Here is a 19191-nt window from a genome sequence, read left to right on the forward strand (position 1 = left end):
TTCGCTGCCTACCCCTTCTCCGGTGACCCTCAACCTTTCCCAACATCAGGGGTGGCATATTCGAATGGCTTCCTAAGCACCAAAGAATGCATATCAGCAGTTTGCCTGAAGCGCGATGCGATTTGCAGGGCTCGGGCTTCCATCTTGCGTGCTTTAATTGTGCATGCATCCGAAAGGTTCCAGTTCTACTTACGTGTTTTAACTTAAGAAGTTAAGATGAAATTATAGCGTGAACGAAAACGCCGGCGACAGCGCTGTTTCTCGTACATATGGTCCTCTGAGCCTAGAATGTTCGTCTAATATGGTTCTTCATGCAAGCGCAATTGTTTATACAAAATCTTCAGAAGACGTTATTACAATACGGCACCGGGGTAGTATTCAGTGAGGATAATAGGGTATAAAAAGCAGCTTCGTTTCTCCATCGGCATGCTCCGGGGCATGCGTGCAGAACTTCGGTCACGAAAAAAAAAAAAAAAAAAAAAAGTTTCCGTTGTTATGCCAATAACTGGGGCGCGAATTCAATGCTACGACTAAACTGAAATAATAATAAAAAAAAAAAAACTAAAGAGCGGCATCGCACGTACAAGGCACCAGGCAGTGCGCAGCGAATGCATTTCGAAGCGCACGGGCACCCGCGTCGTGGATGGATGGAATATAGGAGCGTCCCCTTTGAAACGGGGTGGTAGCAGTAGCTATCATGCTAATTTTTCTCCCTATGTCTTAATTATCGATTTAGAATGGTAACCTAAACCAGCATTCTATTTAAATTTTGTTTTTAACATTATGTCACTTCTCTGCTTTTAAGCCACCAATCTTCTAGTCGTTTTTTGCTAGTTTCCACCGCCGGTTTATTCACCCGGCCACTGTTATCTCTAAACCCCAGAGCTTCAGGAACAGTGATTGCGCCTGCACCAACTTCCGGACGGATACCATTACATTCGAGTATAATATGGGCAATTGTTTCACTGGAGTTTCCACATACAGCACATGCGTCATCTCCATTGTTAAATTTCTTTTTGTAGCTGCGTGTTCTAAGGCACCCTGATCTAGCTTCAAAAAGTAGGGCACTGCCTCTTGAGTTATCAAAGAAATCCTCCTTCCTGATCTGCATTTTCCACTTTCGATATAATTCCACGCTCTGCTTCTTTTCCATCGAATTTATCCAATTTTTACCTTCTGTGTTTTTCACCTGTTGCTTAATGCTATTTATTTCTCCGTCCTTGTGACTAACATACTTACTAGTTAGTTTCCTAGTTCTTTTCCTCCATTGTGAGTCCACGCTTTTTAAGTACAGGTATTTAAATACTTTAGCTGCCCATCTGTTACTGTCCAATTTCCTCAGGCGTTCCTCATATAATATTTTACTCTGAGCTTCCCGCACTTCGAAAGATGCCCAGCCCATATCTCCCTGTACCGCCTCATTTGTAGTTTTGCCGTGGGCACCTAGTGCTAATTGTCCAACGGATCTCTGATTTGTTTCTAATGTCGACTGTACCTCTGATTTTAGGCACAAAACCGCATTTCCGAAAGTAAGTCCGGGCACCATAATTCCTTTCCAAATACCCCTCAAAACCTCATACCTATTGTATCCCCACAATGCCTTATGCTTCATTATCCCGGCATTCCTTCGCCCTTTGGCCTTAAGTGATTGCTCATGCTTTCCAATGTATGCCAATCCTTCGTTTACCCATACCCCCAGATATTTATATTCTGCTACTCTAGGTATTTCAAGGCCTTATATTTTAAGACCCTGATCAGTTGAGCCGTTAAAAATCATCAGACCCGACTTAACTGCGCTGAAACTGAAGCCTAGAGCGTCCCCTTCGTCTCCGCAATACTTAACTAGAGTTTGCAATTCTTCCAGACTCTCAGCTAGCAGCACAATATCGTCTGCATACATCAAACCGGGGAGGCGCTGCTCTACCGCCTTTCCATCTAATCTATGACAGGTTAAAACCTAGGTTACTGTACGTCTTGTATCCTCCGTTCCAGGTTTAGCATATAAAGCATGAACAGCACCAGTGATCGAGGACAGCCTTGTCTTAATCCTTTGCATACTTTGACATCCTCCATACTTCTTATCCCTTCCCACGTAATTTCTACTTTGTTATCCCGGTATATTTCCTGTAGGAACTCTATTATCTCATAACCGATACCTTCTTAATCCTTGCTTCTTAATCTGGAGTTCCCTGCTTACGTTGTCGTACGCCCTGTTTATGTCCAGGAAGGCCAAATACAAAGGTCTATTTTCCACTCTAGATATTTCGATGCATTGGGTAAGCACGAACAGGCTATCATCTAAGCGCCTACCATTTCTAAAGTCGTTCTGAAGTTCTCCGAGTATCTTGTTACTTTCAACCCATGCTTGCACCTTTAATTTCACCGCCTGCATGGCTAACCTGTACATAAAAGATGTTATGGTAATCGGCCTGTAGGATTTTATGTGCATTCTGTCTCCTTTCCCTTTATAAGTCAAATTCATTTTACTCTGCCGCCAGCCGTCCGGAATTTGCTTATTCGTTACGACTGTTTCCAGAGCTTTTAACAACATTTCCTTACTTTTTGGACCGAGTTCATTAATCAGCTTGATCGGAATTCCATCTATTCCTGTAGATGTGTTTTTAGGAATATTTGTTTCTGCCTTTTTCCAGTTTAGATTGGTCAGTTCTAAGCTGCTTTGTATTCTGCTACCTGCTTCCTGATTTGCGGAGATTACCCTATCGTCGCTCTTAAATGACTCGGCTATAACTGATGTAATGTAGTTCACTGCGTTATCTCCCTTTAAACAATTTGCCTCGTTATCTTGAATCCGATCCTGCTTTCTTTGATTCTTCTTCCCTAGCCAGCTTATATGGTTCCAGAATTTTCTTGCTCCGCCTCTAGAGGCATCGTGTATATCAGCCATCCAGCGATCGGTGGACTGTCTTATTTTACTTTGGACGAGGGCCTGCACCTGAAGTTTCTTTTGTCGATATGATTCCCATTTTTGGTCAATTTCCTTCTGAGATACCTGTGCTTTCTTTGCCATTCGGTGTTCCCTTGAAGCAGCCCGTCGTTCAATAGCTTCCCTGATTTCCTTATTCCACCAGCTCCGTGGCTTCCTCTTTCCATTCCAGCGGTTTGCTACTTTAACCTCCTGAATTTTCCTCCTTATGAGTAGTTCTACCTGTTCATAATCCCAGCCTTCCATGGGGCTTTTCTCTATTGCTTCCTCTATGTCTGCTGCTATCTGCGCTATTTGATCGTCGTTTAATTTTGCGTTTACATTTTGTCTAAGTTCCATTTCTCTTTTCATCAAGGGCCCCATCTGCAGACTAATACGTTTATGATCACTTCCCAGACTACACTCCCCTTCTTCGTCTATTTCCTATTTTGTGACCTTGCTATAAATTTCCTGCGACATTAGACAATAGTCGTCTGCTCCGTCAGCAGCGCCACCGCGGCGATCATTCACCGGCAGCCCCCGCCGGCGGACGAGAGACTAGCAATATTTCTAGGGACCCTACCAGCGCCACCCTCAACCATAGCGGTGGACGTGGAACGTCCTGTGTTACCGCCAGCGTCACGTAGAACGTGATCAAGAGCGAGGGCGAAAGCTGTGCTAGAACCCTCTTACGCTACCTATGGTAAGCTACAAGCAGATAAATGAGGGGGAAATGAGGGTGCACATGAAGGAAAGAAGCCAACAGTCGGCGAGGCCAAGGAAAACATTGGGGCTGTACTGTCTTTTTTTTTGTTCTAATTTTCACTTCGGTAATCACATAAATTAGTAATGTAATCTGATCAGGGGAAAGATAAATAAACACAGAGTACAAGGAAAAACGACGTGCTGATGGTGGGGACCGAACCCACGACCTCCGAATATCGTGATTCTTCAGAGAATGACGCCTTTTTTTAGTACTGAATTTAGCCACTGCCACTATTAGAGTAGCTGGGCATTGCAGAGCGCATTGTACAATGTACTATACCCTTTAGCTCAGTTTGTTGCTTAGACTGCCAAATGATACTTTTTTGTGTAAATACTTATGTGTGCACCTGTATAAGCAGCGGACACAATGAGTCCATTCCTTAAAGCCAGCTTATTCATTTCTGCAGCAAGGCTAGCTCTTGAGGACGTCCTATGAATTGCTGTTGGCAGGTACAAACCTCATAGTGTAAGGGGTTAACACAGTTTTACGTGCAACTGCCTGGATGACCCATAGATTATAGAGCCACAGGTTGAAGAAACAAGGTCAATTAAAGCTCCAGCATTTTCATGACAGTAGTTTTAGTGCATTTAAGATGCAGACGAATTCAGCTTTAGGTGCTTTTATACGAGGCAAGAATGTGGGTATCCCCTTGAAAATTCGACATAAAAATAAAGTTCATGTAGAGACTTAACAACTTCTACAAACCCTGGTTTATGAAAACAAATCAGCTACAAATGCAGTAATACTGTGTAGCTTCAACTCGTCTTGGGATTCCTTCTGCAAACCTGCATTCAATCCAAAGAGGAATCAGTCTAACGACACAGTTTATAAGGGATGGCTGCATATGGCAAAATACATGAGGGTTGTCCAAAAAAAATCCCATCTACAATGAAGAAAAGCAGACAGGGCACAAAAGGTTAAAAGTAGACAGCTAATTTTCTTAATCTCAGGATCTTTGGGTGTATTTTTCCTGCATTTGCCAGATATTCCACTGCATAGTACAAAATCTTTGGCTTTCAGTAACATGATGCTCGCAGCCCCATAGATGTGGCTCTTGTAGTTGTTAGTAAAGACTTCATTTATACAGTGTTACCCTGCATTGTGGTTGGATGTAAATCGAGCATATATACAGTTACCGCTTGAAAAGAAAGGCAAGAAGGGTAATTTGGTTTAAAGGTGTACATTGAGTTCCAATGTAAGTCTTTGTGATGATAGAAATGCCTCCCAAAAGGCTACCTAAAAGTTCTCAGTTTCACTGAATCTTTCAGTTTTTCAGGAAAGGCAGATCTCAAGGGCCTAGGTTCATCCTCTGTAAGCAAAATGCTATGGGAAAGCATGACACTATTACTGCATTTGAGCTGTTATATAGGCAAACCCAGAAATTGATGGGGATCGTGAAAAAGCCGGCATACAGGCTGCTCGTTGGAAGGGGGCTCGCCCACAAGGTACGCGGATACACCTAGCAGCCAACACGGCTTGCACAGATCACATCTCGCGGCACACAGACCGTTGCAGTTGGGGCTTGCTTCAAAGCTGCAGCACAGTTTTTAGGAAAAAGCACCACCAGCCGTAACAGACCTAATTCTGTTATGCAATAAAAACTAAATGCTGTTGATTTCTGCATCGCCTTCAGCAGCAAAGCTGGCTAAGCAAAAGTCACCACAAGCCTTCAGTCTGCTAGGTTAGCTTCACCGCACAATATACCCAGCAGTGGACGTGACAAGCAGTCACTGCAGTTTTACAGCGTCAGTGCTGCCAGCAGGTGCCTAGCAGATGCTCAGCGGAAAAAAAACATTTGGTCGACTCTGTCTGGCGACAGCGTGTTCGCGTAATTTCAGCTACCCTATCACACTGCTTCAACACGAACTGACCGGAAGTGCTTATTAGTCGCCTGGCTACACGGAGCGGAAGCTTTTGCACGCATCCTTGCTTAACTCCTTGTCACACCGAAAAAACAGCTTCGGGGACGCTCCTCTGCAGCCGCGGGCAACTCCGGCGCATGAGGAGGGAGCCACGGCGCGGCCCCACCACAGCTGGTACCAATTATGGCACCCCGCCTGGCTGCTTGCAAGGCGCATACCATGGCAGACAAAACGATGAAGGGGAGCTTTTTTTTATTGCGATATCAATACTGCGCCAGGTTTCGAGCCGTCACGTGGTTCCGGCGAAGGAGAAGACTGGTAACTTACGCTCTCCTGTCATACTAGAATGAGCTTACGTGTCCCCAATAATGTGTCACCTTACACATTAATGAGGCGTGATAGGAAAATAATGTAGCAGGTAAAAGAAGCTTCCACCGTTGAGCAATTCAACTAGGGTTAACCGGAGTTAAAACCACAAATTCTTTTTTCCAATGCCGTTTGCAAGCACGAAAACCATTAAAAAACGATCAGTCACGGTTACCTACATGCTGGGGTGGTGCATTGTGGGGATTTTCGCTCGGCCAGCGAACGGGACAAACATTGCTGACGGCCACTGTTTGCATTTAGTTTTCATTGCCGAAGTGTGTCACACAGAGGTAACACCCCGGCAACCTGCCTTGTTTCTCAGCTGCTTGTGCAGTGTGGCAAGCTGTTTGGAAACAAGTGTCTTGGGAAACAAGTCTCCGGCATGGCGGGCGGACTTGTTTTGTGCAAGCCTCTGTTAGGTTCCCGCAGTGTAAACCGGGCTTTACAAGTGCAGTACCATGCCACACAGTTAGAAGTATTGAATGGTACGCTAACAAGAATTTGATAAATTTAGATAAGTTCAATATAAGCAATAATTCAATATAGCTGGGTTCGATATATCAGTGTTCAACTGCAGCTACTCAGGAGTGTATGACCGGCTACTTAGGCATGTCAGATTAATTTTTAAGACTGGTAATATGGGGTATTTCTTTTGGAGTGTAAGCTCTACTAAATTCAAAAGTCACTCTTCGGGATCTGCACAACTTTCACTATTATTCGACCTTTCGAGGCAGCATGGCAGCAGACTTACTTAACAAATGAACGAAATTTTGGCACATATAGGAAGTGCGCACGTCCACCTTCTGCTGTGGCTGAACCAAGCTGAAGGAAGAGGTGGAAAATGATTACATGCTTAACATGGTGTTGACAGCAGAGTGTTTCCTATAGCTTGATTATGCTGCTCTCAAGCGAATCCCAACACCGTCACAATCAATGATGCTGAACGTCAAGAGAATTATGCTGTAAAATTCACTTTGAAGTTCAATCATGGTAGGTTAAACCATGCCTGCACTGCTTCATCGCTGACATACACTAACACAGGGAGCTTTCTTCACCACCAAGTCAACAAAACTGCCCCAGCTAATCGGTGCATGTTGTTGGGACTTGGTGCTCAAAGAGGCCTAAATTGAAATACCAAATTCCAGACACTCTGCTGTAGACTTCCTCAGTCAATAAAACGGTTAAATTATGCCTATGCTTTTCTGTGTAGTCCGATCAGCACTGCTGCATCGCTGACATACACTGGGAGTTTCATTCGCCACCAAGTCAACAAAACTGCCTCAGCTAATCGGTGCATGCTGTTGGGACATTCTCAAACACGCCTAAATTGAAGTACCAAATTTTGGACACTCAAGTGTAGGCTTCCTCAGTCAATAAAATGGTTAAATTATGCCTATGCTTTTCTGGCAAGTCCAATCAGCACTGCTGCATCGCTGACATGCACTGGGGGTTTCATTCGCCACAAAGTCAACAAAACTGAACAGCCCCAGCTAATTGCTGCATGTTATTGGGACCTGGTGCTCAAACAGGTCTAAATTGAAATACGAAATTCTGGACACTCGAATGTAAGCTTCCTCAGTCAATAATATGGTTAAATTATGCCCATGCTTCTCTGTGCAGTCCAATACAGCACTGCTGCATCGCTGATGTACACTGGGAGTTTCATTCGCCACCAAGTTAACAAAACGGAATTGCTACAACTAATCAGTGGATGCTGTTTTGTAACTTGGTCCTCAAACAGGTCTAACTTGAAACTGGACACTCGAGTGTAGGCTTCCTCACTCAATAAAATTAGGATGCTGAAGCGTGCAAGCATCAATGTAAACACATAATATTAGCTCAAGGCTATACATCTGAAAACTATTAGGTTAAAGGAAGTGCAAATGTCTGCAGTACTGCACTATGGGTTGGTCCGGTATGTGAATGTGCACACATGGGAATATGAGTATTACGGTGAGCCAGACAGAAGGTTTACAGAGTTTACTTTCTGGATAAACAAGTTTTTTAAGCATTATAAATTGTTTCGGAACATGTATTAAAAAAAATAAAGAAACTAAAAGTGAAGGAAATCTTATCTGCATAAGTGCATTATCTCCAAAAGGCCTAACCACATGGCAGCGTTTCTTCAGAGTAGAGTCAGCGTCTCATCTACGGGAGTTGCCTGGTGCGCCAGAGAGGGTGACCAAACATATGACGGCGTGTGAACTAGCGTCGGCATGCCAAGGCATGCAGGGATCCTGGACGTTTGAACAATTATCCCCAGTCCGTGGCTAAAACTGTCCAAATCAACGACGACGGGAACTTACTATGGAGGGAGGGGGAGGCAAGGGGAGCAATGGCGCAGGTATGCGTTCTGGGGTTGTACTAGGGGGATAAATATGTTTCCCCCTTTAGTCGCGGCTGACAGTCAAAACCGCCGAGCAGTGACCGCGTGCACTCAGCGCATGCCGACCACTGCTGGCCGTACTTTTAGAAACAATGGGACAACACATGCTGACAACAAACAGGCATTTATTGCTGCAATAACAACAACACCAGCTAGCAATAAAACACGCTAATGAATCTAGGCCGTCCGACTCACCAGCAGGGCTACGGGCGAATGTTCGCCCACGCTAGGGTAGGGGGATAAGATTCCGAGGCCGAACAGGGCGAGACTGCGGAGTCGCGCGAGGATGCGTCCGCTCGCGTCGAGTGCACCCAGGCCGAAGAGAACTTGGCTTTTTCGTGTGCGCAGGAGGGAGGTCTTCCGTGGCTCCACGGTGATGTATTCCCTTTGTATCGGGCGGGCACCGTGCTGGTGCCCCAGTCGTCAAAAGTAATACAACATAGTACACAACAGCACATATCTAACACTTGAACAAATTCTGAAGGCTTGCCTACTGCAGCCCACCAGTTGGCAAGTCGCCTTTTGGCTGCATTCACAGCGGCTGTCCTTGCAGCGACAATCGCGCTTCCACCGGGAGGATCGTCAGGCGTGTGGAAGTCTAGCGCCTGTACAAGTGTGGTGTCCTCTCGGAGCATTGGCTGGATCCTCTCGCACTGCACTACAATAAGTTCGATTGTTTCGACTTCACCACCGCACAACCGACAGTGCGCACGAGATCGTTTCGTCGTACCGGCTTCGGTATGACAGCGTTCTGAGAGCTCCCCTCTAGACTTAAAGAGCAAGGCGGTGCCGACGCTATTGTCGTAGAGACGGGCCTGACCGATGCTGTGCTTTTGGCTACAGTATAAAATCAGGGTGGCCTTCTCTGCCTTGCTTGTGCACCACAGGATGCAATCAGCCTCAGCTACCCGTTCGTGCACTTCGGTAGCCCATTTGCCTGCCGTGCCTGCAGTAATGGGGTTCTTGAAAAACCCGAACCTCTTTTCCAGTTGGTAAATTCGGACCGTCCAGCTCGTCCTGAGGCAGGTTGCCATAAGATAATCAATTACACGGTGTGCCCATCGCTCGCGCGCCATAAATAGGAATCGACCGCGATACCATAACTTGCTGGAGGCACCACATGCTTCGAAACTGGACTATCCCAGGTCCCCCTGCAGGGCCTCATCTGCAACCCTTCCATGGCAGCCAAGTGCGATGCGCCCGACCCCCCACTGGCGGTGTTCCAGCCAAGCGCGCGCTGTCGCTGACAGGCAGACAACTGCATTACAGAATGTCAGCCTGAGAACATGCACTTGCTTCCAAAGGTCCCGCACCATTATATAGCGGTTCCAGCCCCACAGGCATCACCTACGTAGGATCCCTTGGGTGCGAATGGCTGCTTGACGCACTGTCCCTTTATGGCGATGATACATGTTGCCTGTTAAGCAGAATGTGATGCCCAGGTACCTGTATTCTGCAAGGATCTCCCCGCCAAGCATCAACACCACACCAGTGCTGTCTGCTGCAATGCTGGCGCCAGCGTATCGAAAAGTTCAAATATGCTGCAGCGGAAGTCACCTCGCACTCAAAGCATGCTGCAGGGCCTAGTGATCGAAATTCACTCTTAGCATATGCACCTGTTACGCCTGGACAAAAGTCCCTTGCCCCCAAACAAACAGTCGACAAATGTTCAGAGAGCAGGCCCCACATTAGGCTGCCAGATGTGGGGTTGTACTAGGGGGATTAATACGTTTTCCCCGCTTGGTCGCGGCTGACAGTCAAAATTGCCGACCCCACCCAGTGATCGCGTATGCTCGGTAGAGCACGCTGACCACTGCGGGCCGTGCTCTAGAGAAAAAAGGAACAACATATTGCCACACCGTTGACCATCTTCTGGCGCCACCAAGTGGCCGAATGTATTGGCACGTGGGTAAGCGTCATCCTCTTCTCTCTCGAGTTTTTCGCTTGATTAAAAAGGGCCAGCTTGGTTGTTGTGCTGCTTGCTACGTGTGTTTGTGACATTTGGTGGAGGTGCTGGGTGAGATCCCATGTACGTTGCCCCCGAAGACGTCAGTGACACTGCTCATCAACGCGTGGACGCGACTCCTGTCCATAAAGACAGCCGTCGCCTGCGAGGCCTACAACCTGAGTTTGAACCGCTGTCCACCCCGCTACGAACCATGACATCCACGACGAGCAGTCAGACAAGTCAGCCTTCCAGCAACGCCCCACCGTTCGTCCTTCTCGCACCGCGATCACCGCCATCATTTCACGGTGACCATTTAGAGGATGTGGAAGACTGGTTGGCCAGTTTTGACCATGTGGCTGCGTTTAACCAATGGGACGACGAGCGGAAGCTAATGAATGTGTACTTCGCGCTGCAAGACTCGGCCAAGACATGGTTTGAGAACCACGAGGCGTCCTTTGTCAACTGGGCAGCCTTTCGCCGTGAGTTGCTTAAACATTCAGTTCGAGTGTGCGCAAAGAAAACGCAGAGATTGCAATTCGTTCAAGGTTTCAACAGTCAAATGAGAGTGTGGCCATGTTTGTCGAGGACATGACGCGGCTTTTCAATCGGGCCGACCCTACCATGCCTGAGGCAACGAAGGTACGGCACCTCATGCGCGGGGTGAAGGAGCAGTTGTTCGCTGGCCTCATGCGCGACCCCCCAAGAACTGTCGCAGATTTCGCGAGAGAAGCTACCAGCATGGAACGTTCCCTGCAGGAACGGAGTACCCAATACGGCTGCCAGGCAAGCGTAGCGGCCACACCCTGCTGCGCGTCCGTGCCAGCAGCCAGGGACGAGGCATTGCAGGAGCTTGTGAGGAGCATTGTCCGCGAAGAGCTGTAAAACCTCTACTTGAATGCTCCCTCTGCATAGAATTATGCTACCGTGGACGTCATCCGTGATGAAATTCGGCGAGCGGTGCAGCCACCACCACCACCAGCACCACAACCGGAGCCATGCGTCATGACTTATAGTGATGTCTTACGTCGACCTGCCCCCGAGCAAGATCCACTCCGTCCCGTTGTCAGACCACTGCCTCGCTACATGCGCCCTGTCGAGCAGCAACAAGATCTGCGCCCCGTCGAGCCGCAGCAATACCAGCGTCCCGCTATCAGCAAGGTGCACTTGTGGCGCTCGCCCAACAGACGACCGCTCTGTTATCACTGCGGCGAACCTGGTCACATTCTTCGCAATTGCCCATACCGGAGAATAGGCTTGAGAGGATTTCCACCAAACGCGCCTCGACCCCGCTATGGCGAAAGACCACAGGAGATTGAGGAGTACCTGGCTGCTAACAAGATGCAGCCAACGTCACCACAACGGCGGTCGCGATCGACATCTCCGCGGCGTTCTGCTTCGCCCAGTCGGTACTCCTCCTCTGGGCAATTCAGAGGCACGTCCCCTCACCGGGAAAACTAAACACGGCGACCTCCGGGGGTGGGGCCGCCGCTACGTCTCAGATTAAACAGCCTCCACCCGACGATTTGACGCGACGGCCCGAGCGGCGACGACCCGATCCGATGAATTTACCGACGTGCTGCGAACGCATTGTTTCCGGGGAAAGTTTTGTAACCGCCGATAGTTGTGATGTGACCGCCCTTGTGGATACCGGCGCCGATTTCTCCGTCATGAGCAGCCAGCTAGCCACGGCACTCCGTAAGGTTCTGACGCCTTGGTCTGGGCCAATGATGCGTACCGCCGGTGGTCATGTAATGACGCCGATTGGCATGTGCACTTGCCGCATAGAGATCTGCGGTTTCACTTTCACTGGCACATTTGCCGTATTACAAGAGTGCTGCAAAGATCTGATTCTCGGCATGGATTTTATTCAAGAGTATGGTGCTGTTATAGACCTTCGGGAGCAGCTCATGGTATCGTGTTCAACCAAGCGAGCCGTTGATAGCAACACGGACATCCGAAAACCGATATTGCGCGTCTGTGACGACCATATAACGATCCCTCCGCGTGCGAGCAAGTTCGTCACAGTCGAATGTGATCACAGCACCGGCACGCGTGGCATTGCTGAAGCTAACATGTCACTGCTTCTAACTCAACAAGTATGTGCAGCTCGGGGCCTTGTCGAACTTGTCCGTGGCCAAGCCGAAGTGCTAGTGACAAACTTCACATGTGAACCTCAACATTTGACGGCGAACACGACGGTCGCTTATTTTGAAGAACTTGGAGAATGTACAGGCCAGTACACTTTATCCAACACGTCAGACCTCGACAATGCGACGCCTACAGCCATTCAGACTGATGTGAATCCGCACCTCTTGCCCAGTGAAAAACGCTGCATAGAGAATCTTGTTAATTCGTTCCGCGATTGTTTTGCATCAACCTCCAAGGTCCGACAGACGCCACTAACGAAGCACCGAATTATAGTTGCCGATGACCAACGTCCACTATGTCAGTATCCTTACCGGGTGTCTTCAAAAGAACGTGATGCCATCCGCCGCCAAGCAACAGAAATGCTCCAGGACGACGTTATCCAACCGTCGACGAGCCCCTGGTCTTCGCCTGTTGTCCTCGTCGCGAAGAAGGATGGAACCTTGAGGTTCTGCGTGGATTACAGACGCCTCAACAACGTCACGAAAAAAGATGTGTACCCCCTGCCACGCATAGACGATTCCCTCGATCGCCTTCACCATGCCACTTACTTTTCGTCCCTTGACCTCCGCAGTGGATATTGGCAAATAGAGGTTGACGAGCGAGACCGTGAGAAGACCGCTTTTATTACGCCGGACGGTTTGTATGAATTTAAAGTGCTACCGTTTGGCCTGTGTTCGGCCCCTGCCACATTTCAGCGAATGATGGATACTGTACTCTCTGGTCTGAAGTGGCAGTCATGCCTCGTATATCTCGACGACGTTGCGATTTTCTCGGACACGTTCGATGAGCACCTGAAACGTTTGCGAGCTGTCTTCGAGGCCATCTGATCTGCCGGTCACTCTCTAAAACCCGAAAAATGCCACTTTGCATTTAACGAGCTGAAATTTTTCGGCCACATTGTCAGCGCTCGAGGTGTTAGCCCAGACCCAGAGAAGACGGCCGCTGTCTCTTCATTCCCCAAACCAGCGGATAAACGAAGCTTGCGTAGATTTCTCGGCCTCTGCGCGTACTATCGTCGCTTTAACAATTTCTCCAAGATCGCTGAGCCTCTGACCCGCCTGACAAAAGACGCTGAGCCGTTCGTTTGGGGCCCCGACCAGGAAAACGCTTTCACGGAACTCAAGTCCCATCTCCAATGTACGCCAATACTTGGCCACTTCGATGAAGAGGCCGACACGGAACTGCACACGGATGCCAGTAACGTTGGCCTTGGTGCGGTCCTTGTTCAGTGGCAGGACGGTGCAGAACGTGTCATTGCTTACGCCAGTCGCACTTTGTCCCGTTCCGAAGTTAATTATTCAACTACCGAAAAGGAGTGCCTCGCTGTTGTGTGGGCAGTTATGAAATTTCGTCCGTATTTGTACGGTCGTCTGTTTCGTGTCGTGAGCAACCATCACTCTCTGTGTTGGCTGGCAAACCTGAAAGATCCATTGGGTCGGCTTGCTCGAGGGAGCCTTCGATTGCAAGAATTTGACGTTACAATCGTGCACAAGTCCGGCGAGAAACATAGTGATGCTGACTGTCTGTCCCGCGCCCCTACTCCCTGCCACGCGGATGGCTCTGACAACGATTCCGCTTTCCTCGGTGTTATCGCGACGTCCACCTTATCCCGAAAGCAGCGGGCTGACTCTGAACTTTTGCCCCTCATTGAATACCTCGAAGGAACCGTGTCATCTCCTTCTCAGCTCTTCAGACGCGGACTATCGTCATTTTGCCTGCGCGATGGTGTGCTCTACAAGAAGAATTACGGTCCAACAGAAACTGCTTATCTGCTTGTAGTACCCACAACGCTACATGATGAAGTTCTTCGTGCGTGCCACGATGACCTTTCTTCCGGCCATCTTGGGTTTTCTTGCACATTGGCACGGATACGCCAAAAGTACTACTGGCCCAGGCTAGCTACCGTTGTGCACCGCTACGTTCGTACCTGCTGTGAGTGCCAGCGGCGGAAAACACCACCCATTAAACCAGCCATGGGTAACAGGTATATAGCGGTTGCCACTGACTACCTCAGCCGCTACTGTGAGACCAAGGGCATCCCCGTGGTACCGCAGATGAAGTTGCGCATTTCTTCATTCACAACATTGTACTCCGTCATGGTGCGCCAACAGTCGTCTTAACTGACAGAGGAACCTCGTTTATGTCGGCACTCACGAGTGAGGTACTTCGACTCAGTGGCACCACCCACCGCAAGGCAACAGCCTATCATCCCCAAACTAATGGACTGACTCAGCGGCTTAACAAGACAATTGCAGACATGATTTCTATGTATGTAGACGACGATCATGGGAACTGGGACCGATTTCTGCCGTACATCACGTTCGCATACAACACTGCACTCCAGGAAACAACACACTTCACTCCATTTTATTTGGTTCATGGACGCGAAACCTTGACTATGCTGGATGCCATGCTTCTTCCAGATTCTGCTCCCTCCACTATCGTGGGGGCTGACCAATTTATTCGTGAAGCAGAAGCTGCACGCCAGCTTGCCCGACAGCGAATTCGGCACCAACAAGTACACGACGCCCAGCGCTACAACCTGCGAGGCGACCAAGTCTGGGCATGGAGCCCAATACGGTTGCGAGGGCGCTCTGAAAAGCTTCTGCAGCGATGCTTTGGACCTTACGAGGTGCTCCGCCGCCTCAGCGCGGTGAACTACGAGGTGCTACCACAAGGCACTGTACGCTCCTCTCGGCAGCCAAAATCTGAAATAGTTCACGTTGCCAGAATGAAGCCCTATTACAATCGGTAAACCAATTCAGGGTCCAAACCAGAGCCAGAGCCATTCCCGTATAACTTGCCTCACTTTTCTACTACACTTGCGGCATCGGGTCGATGCCCCATGGAAGGGGGGCAATGCCACACCGTTGACCTTCTGGCGCCACCAAGTGGCTGAATGTATTGGCATGTGGCTAAGCGTCATCCTCTTCTCTCTCGAGTTTTTCGCTTGATTAAAAAGGGCCAGTTCGGTTGTTGTGCTGCTTGCTACGTGTGTTTGTGACAATATGCTGACAACAAACAGGCATTTATTGGTGCAATAATAACAACGCCAGCTAGCAATAAAACACGCTAATGAATCTAGGTCGTCCGACTCACCAGCAGGGCTGCGGGAGAATGTTCGCCCACGCTAGAGCAGGGGATAAGCTCTAAGGCCGGACAGGGCGAGCAGGTGGGAAAAGTCCCGCGAGGCCGGCAACTGCGGCATCCAATCACTCTTGCGGAGGTCCGAGTAGAACTCAATCGCCTCAAGACGACTTCGGCGACCGGCCCCGACCGCATTTCAAATAAAATGCTTAGGAATCTAGACGACGCATCTATTCATGCTCTTACCGACTATTTTCAAGAATGATGGGCCAGCGGTGCCATCCCTCAGGAGTGGAAATGCGCCAATCTAGTCCTTATCTTCAAGCCGGGCAAACCACCAACCTTGGCCAACCTCTATCCCATCTTTCTCACGTCCTGTGTTGGGAAGCTGATGGAACACATTATCCAGATCAGACTCTTACGATACCTCGAAGACAACCATCTTCTACCAGACACAATTTCGGCTTCCGCCCTCATTTAGCGGCCCCGGACATTATGCTTCTTCTCCATTATCAGGTAGTCATATGAGACACAAGACACGAAAGTCATCGTCACACGACACGAAAGACGTCCTCCATGAAGTGATTCTGCAACTTCAGGCTCTCGGTGTCGGACATCGCACGTATGCGTACATCCGAGACTTCCTCACTGACCGCACAGTGCAACTTAGTCAGCACGGGAGATCCTTCCATCATTTCTCCGGGAAATCATGGCACGCCGCAAAGCTCCGTACTTTCGCCGATGCTTTTTAACGTTGCACTGATAGGCCTGCCCAAGCTACTGGCCAACATCACGCACCTGCATCGCAGCATTTATGGTGACGAACTCACACTTTGGATCACGCGCGGCAGTGACAGCCAGATTCAAGAGAGACTACAGACCGCCATCGAACGGATCGGAGATTATCTCGATCAGTACAGTTGGCCTCACTTTCTTGGCAACAAAGTAGCACCATCCCGTCCCCGGGATGACACCTTCCAATGATTACTTCCAGACATCAACCTCCAGGGGCAAGGAAGCCCGATTCCTCGCACAGATCACATAAGGATCTTGGGCTTACACTTACAAGTCAATGGCAGCAACATCCCGCTCCAATGTATTGACCAGTCGGTGGTACAGATCGGACGCCTCCTTATGCGAGTCTCTAATAAGCATCATGGCGCCTGCGCCTCCTGCGCCTCGTTCTAGCTTTCATCTGCTCCCACATCACCTACTCTGCACCCTACCGTCTCACTCATGCCGAAAGTAAACGGCTATAGGCGTCACTTAGAAAAGTGTACAAGACGGCCCTGGTTCTACCCATGTCCACAGCTACCCATAAGCTCATGGCTCTCGGAATCTCCAATACCGTAAGCGAACTGATCGAAGCAACCCTCACCGCCCAATACGAGTGGCTCTCACTCACACACGCTGGCCGAGCGGTACTGCAGCAAGTTGTGACCTCCCCACTGAGAGTGGCCCCATGTTATGCGGAACTTACCCCGGAATATCGCCTAAATCTCCGTTTGCCTCCCATTCCCAAACGAATGCACCCTGAACACCATGTTGAGAGACGGGCCAAACGGGCACGTCAATTCGAGAAACGCTTCAGTGGGCGTCCGGACGTCACGTATACGGATGCCTCTAACCATCCCTCGATGCCAGCGATGGTGGCGGTAGCTCTCGCCCCTCACCGCAGCTGGTACACAGCCTGCAGCATTCAGAATGCAGAAACAGTCACCGCAGCTGAGGAGGTTGCCATTGCACTAGCGCTAGCCGACCCTATTACCAAAATCGTCATCAGTGATTCTCAACCGGCTATCCGACTCTACGATGCTGGCCGTATCTCTTGCCAGGTATTACACATTCTACTTTCTACTGCACCCTCTTCCACATCTCACTTACTTCTTTGGGCTCCAGCCCACGAGTCGCTCAGCAGAAACGCCCAGGCGCACACTTTCGCCCAAGATCTCAGCTGCCGAGCCGAGAGTATGATCAACCACCCTGCTTCCTCTGACACTAATATCTCACGCGCTTCCCTACTCGCCACTTACACAGACATACTCTAGTACTACCGACTAAAACGATGCTCATATCCTCCCGCACACTGCGATCTAACAAGACGTGAGGTCGTCTAATGGCGCAAACTACAAACTCGCAGCTTCCCACACCCCCTCTTATACAGCAGGATATTTCCACAACAGATAGCCCCCATGTGCAAACACTGCTCAGCCCCGGCCACTCTCATACACACGGCGTGGACTTGTACACACTACAACACAGATAACTCAAACACCCTAGAGACGTGGGAGTCTCTTCTGCATACTTCCGAGCCAGCAGACCAATGCCGGCTTATCCAGCGCGCGGTGGAGGCCACGATATCCCAAGGGATCCCCGCCGACCTCATCTAAGCCAACACCACCTAGACTAAGAGAAGGCCAGCGCAAGTCCCTCTTTCCACTAGTTCTACATCATGACGGCAAGATCTGGGGATAGATCGGCGCCGCCGAGCGCAAGCGTACGCAAGCAAGGCGATCTGGAACGACTCGGCCCGAGTGTGCGTTTTCAGCCTGTGTTTGCTGTGTTCCTAATCTGTGCTGCATAGGCACGAGCGAGCAAGGTATCTACAATATCTGGGTGTTGTGCGCTAAACTGTCGCTCTAACTATGCCAATGGATCCAAAGCGCAAGTGCGCAAGTTTTCGTTGGACTTGGCTCAAAATGCAGCATGGACAAAGGCTGTGCCATGGAAAAACTTATAACCGATGAAGTGCACTGTGATAAGAAAGCGATCTTGTTTGCTTCCTAATATTCGTGCTGCTATTCGCCACTATTTGACTTAGCACACTGTATTAAAGCGTAAACGTGCCCATATCGAGCACACAATTTGGACAGCACAACTACTAATAATCGAGTCAAATTCGCCCTGTTTTGAGTGCGGAACAAAATTGTTTTGCAATCTAAGCTATTTTGTTTTGGAAACAATTTTATTTCGCTAGTGGCCGCGTGATCGTAGTTGTCGTAGTAAATGACTGCTTTAAAGCTGCGTGAGCTGCTCGCTGCATTAATATACTCATGGCAATCGCTGCTCCCAGCTTAAGCAGCTTTTTTATATTTACGTTACAGCTTTGTGACCAGCACTTGCGTGAAAGCGACCTCATATTCACGACAAGCTACACTGAGTGTCGTCAAGGCCATTGTTCTGAGTGATATCTCTGCCTACCATTCTCACCTTTATATATCCGTCTATCAATAAATGTGCTCTCAGATAAATTTTGTGCCTGTCTTAATGTTTATTCAAGTAACTCTGAATGAAGGTGAAAATTTCCTCGCAACTTCATTTCTGCCATTGAAATAAATGCCAGGTGGATTGTATCAAACTTCTCATATACTTCAAAAGACTGGCAATATAAGATAACACAAGTATAACACTTCATCGCTAGCACTAGCTCCAGAGCAGCGTTGAATAAAAAAAAACGCAGCCGTGTAGGGTGAAGCCAACTTTCAGTATGATCTCACTACGATGACGTCACATAAGCTTGCACAAGCCTTGTAGTAGTCTAGGTGGTGTTGCCAACGCAACCGGTCCTTTGACTAGTCCCGTTTTTGAGCGTAATAAAAGAGTTCACCACCACCACCACCACCATCCCGCGAGGATGAATCGAGTGTACCCAGGCCCCCAGGCCGAAGAGAACTTGGCCGACTTGGTTTTCTTGCGTGCGCAGGA

At 49.0% G+C, this 19191-nt stretch overlaps 1 protein-coding gene and 1 pseudogene across 3 annotated transcripts in view; one reads left to right on the top strand and one right to left on the bottom strand.

Annotated features, from left to right (window-relative positions):
- Positions 1-19191, bottom strand: part of LOC146206664 (bromodomain-containing protein 8-like) — a 158853-nt gene that overhangs the window by 9295 nt on the left and 130367 nt on the right. Inside the window, exon 17 of one of the 3 annotated variants that reach the window (XM_084591445.1) lies at positions 4430-4474. The exons of the other annotated variants lie outside the window; for them this stretch is intronic. Within the exon in view, the coding sequence (XP_084447571.1) occupies positions 4445-4474 (30 nt within the window). The 3' untranslated portion in view covers positions 4430-4444. Of the gene's footprint in view, positions 1-4429; positions 4475-19191 lie in introns of those variants that run through there. 3 annotated transcript variants of the gene reach the window in all.
- On the top strand, positions 15878-17891 carry LOC146206665 (uncharacterized; annotated as a pseudogene).

Source organism: Amblyomma maculatum, chromosome 1, assembly GCF_055883805.1.
Source record: "Amblyomma maculatum isolate TAMU_Amacu chromosome 1, ASM5588380v1, whole genome shotgun sequence".
Classification (NCBI taxonomy): Eukaryota; Metazoa; Arthropoda; class Arachnida; order Ixodida; family Ixodidae; genus Amblyomma; species Amblyomma maculatum.